Source organism: Equus quagga, chromosome 12 (assembly GCF_021613505.1).
Source record: "Equus quagga isolate Etosha38 chromosome 12, UCLA_HA_Equagga_1.0, whole genome shotgun sequence".
NCBI classification, from domain to species: Eukaryota; Metazoa; Chordata; class Mammalia; order Perissodactyla; family Equidae; genus Equus; species Equus quagga.
Window position 1 is genome coordinate 32557408 of NC_060278.1, and position 11737 is coordinate 32569144.

Below are 11737 nucleotides of genomic sequence, written 5' to 3' on the forward strand. Positions count from 1 at the left end.
CGCGCCTCGGCGGCGCTGGGCCGCGCATTGTGCAAGGCGCGCGGGCCCCGCGTGACGTCACTTCCGGCGGGCGGGGCGGAAGGGCACAATGCGGCCGGGGCGCGGGCGGCGGGGGAGGGGCGGCGGCCGGGCGGGCGGCCCCCCTGCCTGCCGGGCGGCACGTGGGCTCGGCGCCGGGGCCGCGCTGGAGTTCATTAGCTTTCTCGAACCTTCGAGGAGACTGCCAAATTAGCCGTGTCTGAAGACTGCGTCACTGACGCCAGTCCGATTCCAAGCTGATGGCTGTTGCTTTCGCATTTGATGCGCCGATGGAAAACGCTTGCCGGAAAGAGCAGGGCAGGCTCGAGCTTTCCGCTCCCCGGAGCCGGAGCGGCTTCGCCCCGCCCGCGTGGCGGCGCGGCTCCATGTCGGGGCGTTGTGTGTTGTAGGAGACGGCAAAGCAGAGCAGAAGGGCGGAGATAAAAAGAGAGGGGTGAAGAGACCTCGGGAGGACCACGGCCGCGGCTATTTCGAGTACATTGAGGAGAACAAGTACAGCAGGTAGGGCCGCGGCCCGGCGTCGCGTGTCGCGGGCTCGTCCCGGGGCGCGCCTCAGGAGACGCTTGTGTCTTTCAGAGCCAAGTCTCCTCAGCCGCCGGTGGAGGAAGAAGATGAACACTTCGATGACACAGTGGTTTGTCTTGATACTTGTAAGTGAAGCTTTTCTCTCCCTCCTCCCCCAGTTAGCAGAGGTGGTGATTTTTGGTTCCAGAACGTTAGAAAACTTAATGCAGTGCGTGGAACTTAAATGGCGGAAAACTTAGCATACGTTTTTTTAAAAGAAGGAAGATGATGGTTTATGTTCAGATCCCCGTAGCCTGATATTTAGTATAGTATCAGTTGTGTTGTACTGATAATTTTACAGGCTCTAGGAATTTGGTAATTTTTTATGGGACTTCGAAGTTCTCATTTGTAGGAATGTAAGATTAATGCCAGCTTTTGACTAGCTAGCTAATGGAAACTTGTAAGACTACCTATAATTTGTCCTTACAGGCTTCTACAATAAAGTAATTTCGGTTTTTGGTGGAATTATATTGTGAGCTATTTGGGCTGGTTAGATATTTTTTTAATGACTTTTCCCGTTAGCACCCGAGTATATTCCCTATTCTACAAGATTGTAATAATACTTTTTCAATAACTGCTCTTTTGTTCTCAATTCCAGTTCAGTAGCTGCTGCTTTAACATAAGTTGATTTCTACCAAAGACCTGGGGCAGCAGCAGTGGGCTTTCACTGGGCCACTAGCTTTCTTCAGCAGCGAATGGTATCAATGGCAGCGCTGTAAATACTGCTCCTTTACCCAGTTGGGTTGCAATTGAGTATGAGGAAGTATTGCAAACCTTTAAATGGGCCTTGGCTGTCAGATTTATAGTTTTTTAATTACAAAAAAGTTTTCTTTTAGTATCTGATCGCAATACACCGTTCTTTCAGTGTGATAAACAGCAAATGGTAGAAATAATTGCATGAAAAATAGAGGTAAGGTGTCAACTTGCCCTGTAGATCTAAGGGAATGGAAGCTTAGATTCTCACGTTTTGAATACGTTATGCTTTGTGAGAGCATAAACGTAAAACTCTTGTTTCTTATTGAGTACCTTTTACAAGGTACCCTTTTTAAAAGAAGAAACTGCACGTGGGAAGGTAGTTGATTTGAAAGTTTTAACTTCAGTTGCTTAAATATCAACTCAGTAGGAATTGGCAAGATACTGAAGCAATAATTCAGGAAGATACTACTATTAATATAAAGCAGATGTTTAGCTAATGACTTAGGAATATCAGTTTGTTAAGTGCAATATTGGGTTCAAACAATTTGTTGAGTGGAAAATTTTATCAGTGATTATCAGGAATTTTCAGAGCAAAGCTAATTTAAGGAGAATTCCAAACTGTAGCTTTAATTTTCTCTCATCCATAAAAACTTAAGAAAACAGCTGTCTAACTTAACCTTAGCTCTCTGTCAAGTGAGAACTCTGAGAAGGGGCATGCTAATAGCCAGTGACCCAAAGATAGCTAGGTTAAAGACGTTTGGGATTTGGATAATCATGGAACTGGATAATCCCCAGTTGTTGACTAACAGGCAAGCCTGGGGGGAAAGGGACCTAAAATGCTGGAATATCAACAGCCTTGGATGACCAGGTTTGTTCTTTGTAGGTCGAGGCTACCTTCTTCACAAGTTTTAGAAAAGAATTGAGGATCTAGGGCCCCTGGTGTTTTAAAATTAAAAAGTGCAGGCTCAACAGCTCATACTCCCATTTTAAAATACTTGGTCATGGCCTCCCTTCAGTTTTATTGTGGCACTGGTAAATTCTACCTGGTTCTGGCATGCTTCACTTTGATTTCCTGCTATCCTCTACTGCTTGCCTCTAAATCAAGGTAAAGAGCAGAGCAGGTATGTATTGATGTCACATTGTCTTATTTTACATACTTAAAATATACGTGTTAAACCTTCTTAGTTTTATAGGTAGTTTACACTTTAATTCATAATTTGGCAACAGTGACTTGGTGGGAGTGGGGTGTAAATTGAAAATTACAACAGCATGATCCGTAAAAACGTTTTATTCAGCATTAACATGTGCAAAAATTTAATAACCAAGTTTTGTTTACATAGCAAATATATTTACATTGGATGTCAAAAGAAATAATATGGTATTTGATATAATTACAGATAATTGTGATCTGCATTTTAAAATATCAAGAGATCGTCTCAGTGCTTCTTCCCTTACTATGGAGAGTTTTGCTTTTCTTTGGGCTGGAGGAAGGGCATCTTATGGTGTGTCAAAGGGCAAAGTCTGTTTTGAGATGAAGGTAAAGGCAATTTTTGATTTGTGTAGTTTTTTTAAGAGCCTTTCAGTTTTCATTTGCCTGACACTATTAAGTGTCAGTGGAACTTTTTCTTTTTGTGGTTTCTTTGGATTAGAAGAAGGGCTTGGAATCTTAGTTTCGTAATAGTTCAACATGTTTGTTATATCACAATTTATGATAGAGAGCCAGCATGTTATTTAGAGTGCTCTTTTTTTTTTTTTTTTAATTCAGGCATTTGAAAGGCCTACCAAGGGTTTGAAAATAATAAAAATTTGGTTAGGCTCCTGGTTTTGTTCCCAAGAAAACATGTTAAAGGTATACCTTAATTGGTTTTAAATTCAGAATTCAGAATATGTAATTATTAAACATTAATTCCCCTAAGTGTGGATCAAGCAAGTACTTAACCTGAAGTGTTTTCAGTTTCAATTTATAAGCTCTTACACATCAATTTTTAAAGTTTAGTGCTGGGGCTGGTGGGGTACGGTGGGTGTCTTTTTGTATTAGTAGTTAGAGAAACATTAGCCCATGGCCCAAATGAAATATAAGTTAGGGTTCAAGCGTTTATCTTCCTTGGTTTATGGTTTAATCACTTACGATTTGATTTTCAGGTTACAGAGAAGATCCCAGTGAGGCATTTATATACAAAAGATATTGACATACATGAAGTTCGTATTGGCTGGTCACTAACCACAAGTGGAATGTTGCTTGGTAAAGTTTCCATTTGAGTACCATGTGCTCATGAGTGTTTAGGGTCTGATTTCAGTAGACTAGAAGGCATTCTGAACCTTTGCCTGTTTTTATCCAATCTGTTAATATTGTCAAGATGAATAATGTTAGCATGTAGTAGACACAGGGTAAATTTCCATTTTTTTCCTTTATGGTTAGGAGTTGTTTTACGACCAGTGGTTAAAATAGAATGTTCTCCATGGGATGCAATTTATTGACTAGTTATAAAACTCACCTAGCTCTCATTAATTCTATATCTAGTATAAAGTCAGTGTAAGTGAAAGAATGTTAGATTATATATTCATTTCTGTTGAACCCTGCGTCTCGAATATTAAAATATGTGGGTCATTGGACTGTTTTTAGAGATTAGCTTCATGAAAGTTAATTATTTTCTTAGGTGAGGAAGAATTTTCTTATGGATATTCTCTAAAAGGAATAAAAACCTGCAATTGTGAGACTGAAGATTATGGAGAGAAGTTTGACGAAAATGATGTGATTACATGTTTTGCTGTAAGTCATAGCTAAATTTCCACATATAAATGGCAAGTTATTAGCCAGGATTCTTTGTTAAGCCGTATCAGTGTGACTCTTCAGTAGTAACTCATTTTGAGTGAAAACTACTTAGTAGGAAGTTGATCTAAAACTGAGGTCTATTTTCTAGGGTAGTATTGTTTCTGCTTCTGGATATAGGCGTTTCATTGTGTATAACCATCAGAAAGCTCTTAACATTTAACCTAAATATGTTTTCCACAGGATAAGCTTCACTCCTAATTTGTATTTTGAAGTTTCTTAGAGGGCTTATAGGAAGCAGATTAAAACCGTTGATTTCTCTTCTAATTAACAGAACTTTGAAAGTGATGAAGTGGAACTCTCTTATGCAAAGAATGGACAAGATCTTGGCATTGCCTTTAAAATCAGTAAGGAAGTTCTTGCTGGACGGCCACTATTCCCACATGTTCTCTGCCACAACTGTGCAGTTGAATTTAATTTTGGTCAGAAGGAAAAGCCATATTTTCCAATACCTGAAGACTATACTTTTATCCAGAATGTCCCCTTGGAGGATCGAGTTAGAGGACCGAAGGGGCCTGAAGAGAAGAAAGATTGTGAGGTAAGTGATTTTTTTTTTTTTTAATAGTGTGAAGATTGCCTTTGCTTGGCATAAATGACATTTAGAAGAGCTGGTTGGTTGGTCTGTTTCATTTATTTTCTGCCATACGTGTTGTTCTCAGCTAGTGATTTTTCTCTTAGTAGCTGTCTTTTCTGTCGATGGAGAACGTTAAATTTTCCACAAACACAAATTCCCTTGTTACAGGGCTGTGAAAATTGAGTCATTTAAACTGGGTGGTTGTGTATTAAATATATTTGAACAATTGTAAAGTGGCAATTAGACAGTGAAATAACCTTTTTTTCCATTGTAGGTGGTTATGATGATTGGCTTGCCAGGAGCTGGAAAAACAACCTGGGTTACTAAACATGCAGCAGAAAATCCTGGTAAATACAACATTCTTGGAACAAATACCATAATGGATAAAATGATGGTGAGTAAAATGTTTAAGACTTGATCATCTTAGAGGTAGGAGTGTGGACAAAGTTAAATTGGTTACTTAAGTAGGCTCTTCATCTGTAAAGTAAACTGCCTTCCATTGGTTAGTCTTCATTGTCTTTTCTATATAATTTTTTTAATTCTTAACATCCAGAAGATAAAGAATAGCATAGGGTCTTGTTACATGATAACGTGATCTTTTTTGTGTAGGAATGAGAAAAGACCATATTTAAATTTTAAAGTGCCTGCCTTCCATATAGATCTAAGCTGATACTAAAAGCTTAGCCTGAGATTCATAAGTTCAAAGGAAATTTTAACTTTTAAAAATAGGTGGCAGGTTTTAAGAAGCAAATGGCAGATACTGGAAAACTCAACACGCTGTTGCAGAGAGCTCCACAGTGTCTTGGAAAGTTTATTGAGATTGCTGCCCGTAAGAAGCGAAATTTCATTCTGGATCAGGTAAGCTGTAGCTTGAAGTTAAAAGAAGGAATTGATGATTGGGTTTCGCATAGAATTAATGTTTGGAATTATAAACTAACTTTTTTTTTTTCTTTTTTAAGACAAATGTATCTGCTGCTGCCCAGAGGAGAAAAATGTGCCTCTTTGCAGGCTTCCAACGAAAAGCTGTCGTAGTTTGCCCAAAAGATGAAGACTATAAGCAGAGAACACAGAAGAAAGCAGAAGTGGAGGGGAAAGACCTACCAGAGCATGCAGTCCTCAAAATGAAAGGCATGAAATTTAATTCTCTTGTTACTATGTTGAATCTTAGGATTTATATCTGCAAGCTCAAATTAACGTTTTCTGCCAGTAATACGGTTTTAGGAGTTACATTAACTCTTTGTAAATGAGTGTCTGGCTTATTTCTGTTTTTAGGAAAATATGTTAGTAAACTATGAGTAGATTGTATTGTGTATTGAAAGAATTAAAGCCATTCAAGAATTGTAGACTTTAGGATTGTGTCTGTATGTGGTGGGTTTTTAAGTTAATCTGACCTTATTCCTTATAGGAAACTTTACGCTGCCAGAGGTAGCTGAGTGCTTTGATGAAATAACCTATGTTGAACTTCAGAAGGAGGAAGCCCAGAAACTTTTGGAGCAGTATAAGGAAGAAAGCAAAAAGGCTCTTCCACCAGAAAAGAAACAGAACACTGGCTCAAAGAAGAGCAATAAAAATAAGAGTGGCAAGAACCAGTTTAACAGAGGTGGTGGCCATAGAGGACGTGGTGGATTCAATATGCGTGGTGGAAATTTCAGAGGAGGAGGCAAGTTAATTTTGAGTATTCTGTTTATTTGATTCAAAATGGAAACATGGTACTCTTCTAGTTTGGGTCTATATGTGATTTAGCTGAATTTAACATAGGAAGTTTGATCCTCATGTTGATCCTAGCCGCCCCGGTATCTAACTTAAAATCTTTGTGTGATTTGATAGCAAACATAGCTAGGCTTTGTGAATGGTTAAATTAAATGTTACTTTTGTCTTTAAATATTATTTTTCCCCTAAAGTAAAGGAACGGTCCAGAAGGACCATAAATCATATGTAAAGGAAGTACAACGCACTATTAAAGTAAACGTTTCTTGTCTTTAGCTCCTGGGAATCGCGGTGGATATAATAGGAGGGGCAATATGCCACAGAGAGGTGGTGGCGGTGGTGGAAGTGGTGGAATTGGCTATCCATACCCTCGTGGCCCTGTTTTTCCCAGCCGAGGTGGTTATTCAAACAGAGGGAACTACAACAGAGGTGGAATGCCCAACAGAGGGAACTACAACCAGGTAATGCTTTAAGATCCCTGCAGGCACTGATTTTCTGTATAGTCTAGTCTGGGAAGTTGTAAGCTTATGTTGCATAGCCCCAGTAAGAATTGTAAGGAACACTGTGTATGTATTGACATAAGTAAAATTAAACTAGTGATGGTAAAATCAGTCTACTTAACTAGTTTTGATTTCCAGATGCCCAAGTCAGGTGATGTCTCATAACAAACACCTCAGAACAAACCAGCAGAGGGGCCTAGAATTTAGTGGCTAGCAGCCCGCCCATCCACTTCTGTGCCCCTTCCTCCCCACCACGTACAAACATTCTAACAAGTTGTACTCTGAGTTCTTAAAGATTCTTTTTCCTATTTTTAGAACTTTAGAGGACGAGGAAACAATCGCGGCTACAAAAATCAATCTCAGGGCTACAACCAGTGGCAGCAGGGTGTAAGTAATTTCTTACGTGCATTAATTGTATTTGAGTTCATAAGAACCAGTCTTGGAAAAGATTTTGTCCAGGGATTGAAATGATTATAAGTGTTACAGGGCAAGGTGTGAATTGTGTTGAAGTTGTAGCCATAATCTTATTTTTTGAAGGAAAAATAGGTTGGAGTTTGCTGTAACTTAGTATGTTTTTAATAAAGTAATATTATTTAATACACTTGATTCTTTTTACTACTAGCTTTAAGTTGTATAAACTAACCAAGTTATGATGTGTTTCTTTTTGTAATGTGTTTATTGATAATGGGATATTAAGACTAACTAAATCTGGTTTGATAGAAATCAGGTATGACAGGTATAAATTTGTTTCCAGCAATTACTCTGAATTAGATTCATTGTCAATTCCTAAAAGCAGTTTGAGTGGCTTATTGATGTTTTTTCTTTAAAAAAAAAATTTTCTCTTACAGCAATTCTGGGGTCAGAAGCCATGGAGTCAGCATTATCACCAAGGATATTATTGAATACCCAAATAAAACGAACTGATACATATTTCTCCAAAACCTTCACAAGAAGTCGACTGTTTTCTTTAGTAGGCTAACTTTTTAAACATTCCACAAGAGGAAGTGCCTGCGGGTTCCTTTTTTAGAAGCTTTGTGGGTTGATTTTTTTTCTTTTCTTTTTTGTACATTTTTAATTGCAGTTTTAAAGTGAATCGTAAGAGAACCTCAGCATTGTGCACGATAAGAGAATGTGTCAGTATTTCAGGGTTCTACATTTTATCTGTAAAATGTGACTTTTTTTTTTTATCACAACAAAAGTAAAATGTTGCTTTGTACCTGGTGTCTTTTATTAAGAATTTACTCCCCTCATTTCTCACAGAGATAACAGTCGGGAGTCATTGTCACAATATAATAGAAATGTTAGCAACCAGATTCATGTAAGGACTAAGTGGTCCTCATGAATTGCATAAGACTCTGTACTGCTCATATTACACTCCATCCTCTCTGTAGTTTGTTGAATAGTGGAGGGGGTGAGCTAAATAGTAGTTTCTGACAATAACTGGGAAGGCTTTTTCTTTTAAATAACAATGGAATTGGCATAATTGGAACCGAAGATAAAGCTTGGAACGAGATAGAGAAGATGGAGTGTATGTAGAAGGGCTGTTAAAAATGTAAAACTTGGTTGCATTATTTGTGGAGGCTCAAACTTGTGAAGGTTAAATACCATAATTTTTCCATTTGTTCTGCATTTTGATTCTGAAAAGAAAGCTGGCTTTGCCCATTTCTTATTAAAAAACTTGTTGTAAATCCAGTTGTCTAATGGGATCTATATGAAGTTAGCTATGTCTGTATGCCCTTCTCCCACAAAATACTGTATAACTAGTGTGCTTGTAGTAGTTAACTCCACCATCTTTGTAAGCTAATGAAATTGTGAGTCACCCATTTATATCTTAATTTTTAATCATGTCAGTTCTTGAATGGGTATCTCCTTAGCCTGCTGATTTCTTTTTCTTTCTAAAGAAAGTGGGTGGAGAAATTAATTTAGACGTTTGTTTGCAATAAAAAGAATTCATTTTACTCTCGTTTTGGGATTCTCGCCATCAAGGTTCAAAATCCCTTTATAAGACTCCCAAGAGGAGAAAATTTAAGTGTGTGCTTTCTGGACAGCTTATTCTTTACTCTGTACTTGGAACATTTAGGTTTTAAAAACTTAAATGTATACTGACAATTGATTTTAATTACGAAGTAAAGTTGAAATCTTCCCTTCCCCTCCCCCCCCCCAAATGACTTAACATTTAATGAGGGGAAAAGGTGCTGGCTGGGAGAAGTTAACACGCAGTTTATCATCTTTACAAAATGCTAATGGCTGTCCTCAACTGATTATTTTATATACATATATATAATACATGAAACTCTGGGAACAGATGCTTTTAGAAGCCGTCATGCAAGCCAGTGATTTCACTACTACACAACACTGCTAACTTACTGTAGCTATGTGATAAAATTAGATCCCCGAATTGTAATTTTATTGGGTTTGCACAGAACACTTTAATCTTCTAAAGGACCCTCACTAATGTCAAGTGAGGAATCAGGAGTCAAACTGTAGAACTAAAACTTGACTTTAGTCTAGTGTCTTGTTGGTGTCTTAGGTTGCTTCTGGTAAGTTTAGGTTTGTTTATATTTATTATTGCTTAGATTTTTGATTTAGCCATTTTAAATCAGATTTTTAATTTGTTCATACTCCTAGGAATTTTCTTGCTACAAGCTGAGCTGGAGTTGAGTTTTAGACGACGGTATAGGTTCAGTTGAGAAATTTTTGAAACAAAGGCTAATCGTATAATTATTGTAAGAACAGTTAACAGTACAAGGTAGTGTCTCAAGGGTTTTTGTCTTTTTAGCAGTTAACTTCGGCAACCATTGGCATGATGAGCTCCTTGTCAGTATACGTTATTAGTAGGATTGCATGGACTTACCCAGGGGAAAAAATTAAAACTTTGTTACTAATCAATGTTTAGGTGTCCTAAATGTTTAGGTGCCTTTAAAACTTCTTGAATATATTCTCCAGTTTAAAATTGCTTATTAAGGAACTCATTCTCATAATTGTAATGGGAGAATAATGGTCAAGTAACACCATTTGGTAGACTATCATGCCTGTATGGCCCAGAAAATTTTGAGAAGAGACATGAGAGAAGATTGCTGTCTAAGAAAATGTTAAAATTTTAAGGAGCAGTCAAGATCAGAATTCATAGTAAGGTCTACATTTGTATAAAAAGAAATAATTTTAGTAAGTAAGAAACTCGAGGGAGTGCACCAAATAGCAAGCGAACAGAAGAAAAATAAGTTAAATGCAGAGTTTGACGGAATAAGATCTGTGAATGAGAAACTTGGTTTATTGTGAGCCCCTCCCCTTGCCTACCTCCCCTCTATGGCAAGCAAAACACCAAACAAACAAAAACATAACAGATACAGTTCAGAGCAAATATCACAGCTGTACCCAGAGAACATTCACCCTTGATTGCTGTTAGTTTAAGGGGTGCTTTCACTAGGAAGTTTACAGATAGTTACCTGTAGCTGTCATCTTGAGTCAGTAGGATCAGATTGGTGAGCCACGGTGGTAGGAAAAGAGCACAAAAAGGTTAATGAGGAAAGAAGACAAAATGCTACAAGATAGAAACGTCTTACATCTTATTCGTATTGAGCCTTTGATAGAGGGCTCTGGCTCTGACCAAGAAAATCAGTACCAGCTTCTGGTCCTGATGTCCAGACAGCAAGATGAAATCTTACGATGAAATCTAAGTCAAATCAATTTGACATTGAAATGACCCAAGGAAGCTACATTAAATGCACAAGATCATAAGCTCATATTTGCCCGTCCTGAGCACTAGCAACAAGGTATTTAAGCTTAAAGGTGGTTTTCTTTGAGAAGTGATTTAAGGTTTTTCCAGGAAATGTAGCTAATAGTATTTTAAGGTTTTTCACTTCTTGGGGAGTTTACATTCATGGACAGATTGTGTTCTGTAGTTAAGATTTGTCTCAGTTGTGGTAATTGACATGTTTTTCTATAAAAATATAAACTGGCTTTTATCCTAGGATCACTTTTGTAATAGGTCCAATTGCACAAATAAAAATGATGAAATATTTTAATAGCTTTATAGGCAGTGGTACAGACAGCTCTCACATACGAAGAACTGATCTATGAGAGTATATCTGATGTTTTTAAAAAGCCAAAACCAGAATAAACTTATTCTAAGGAAGGCATAAACGTATCTTTTATAGTCCAAGTCTTAGTTTCTGATTTTAGTTAGACATAGAAATGCACATCTTAAAAACATGTTTCCATAATTACTTTCCTACACATAACTATAAAACGTTTATTTTTAAAAATGGATGGAACTTGCAGCAGAGAACAATTTCTGCTCTCCAACCCTCCAGAGTATTTCCTGAGATACTCTCCTGGAAAGATGATGACAATATTCTTTCTAAAGCCATTTTTCCCTAGAACTCTTGGAAGGGTTTGAGTCTAAACTTTGTCATTCTTAATATTTCTGGGGCTCTGAGAAAAATAGGGTTTAAGTTTTAACATTTTAGTAATAGTTAATAAAAGCAAGGATATGGACGTTAGGGCCTCGCAATACATTGTAGTATTTATGCATTGGAACACATGCATAAGTTTTAAGGGACCATTAGTACTTTGAGGAAGAACCTATCAACTACCTCACATCTCTAAACAACAGTTTGAATTTGTCATGTAAACCACAGTCTCTTCAAATAGTTATCTGCCTAAAATTACTAAAAGTAAACTACAATACTCTTCTGATGTGGAGAGCCTTTTCCTTGGATAATTTTTAGATTTGAGTTCTTTTTGGCCCTGTCATCCCTCAACTTCTACACTAAAACATGCAGGTGGCAGGTCTAGCCAGGTTGGTGCTTGAGATTTTATTGAGGT

General features: G+C 37.7%; 1 protein-coding gene across 1 annotated transcript; it reads left to right on the plus strand.

Moving 5' to 3' along the window:
- Positions 1-301: 301 nt before the first annotated feature.
- HNRNPU (heterogeneous nuclear ribonucleoprotein U) lies at positions 302-8602 on the plus strand (the record flags this gene model as incomplete). The annotated part of the gene is made up of 13 exons (XM_046678003.1): positions 302-540; positions 616-689; positions 2697-2836; positions 3442-3541; positions 3957-4069; positions 4404-4667; positions 4978-5097; positions 5433-5561; positions 5663-5831; positions 6109-6363; positions 6687-6871; positions 7226-7297; positions 7759-8602. Coding segments are annotated over 13 exons (1914 nt in total), but the record flags the coding sequence as incomplete, so codon positions are not given.
- Between the last annotated feature and the right edge of the window lie 3135 nt (positions 8603-11737).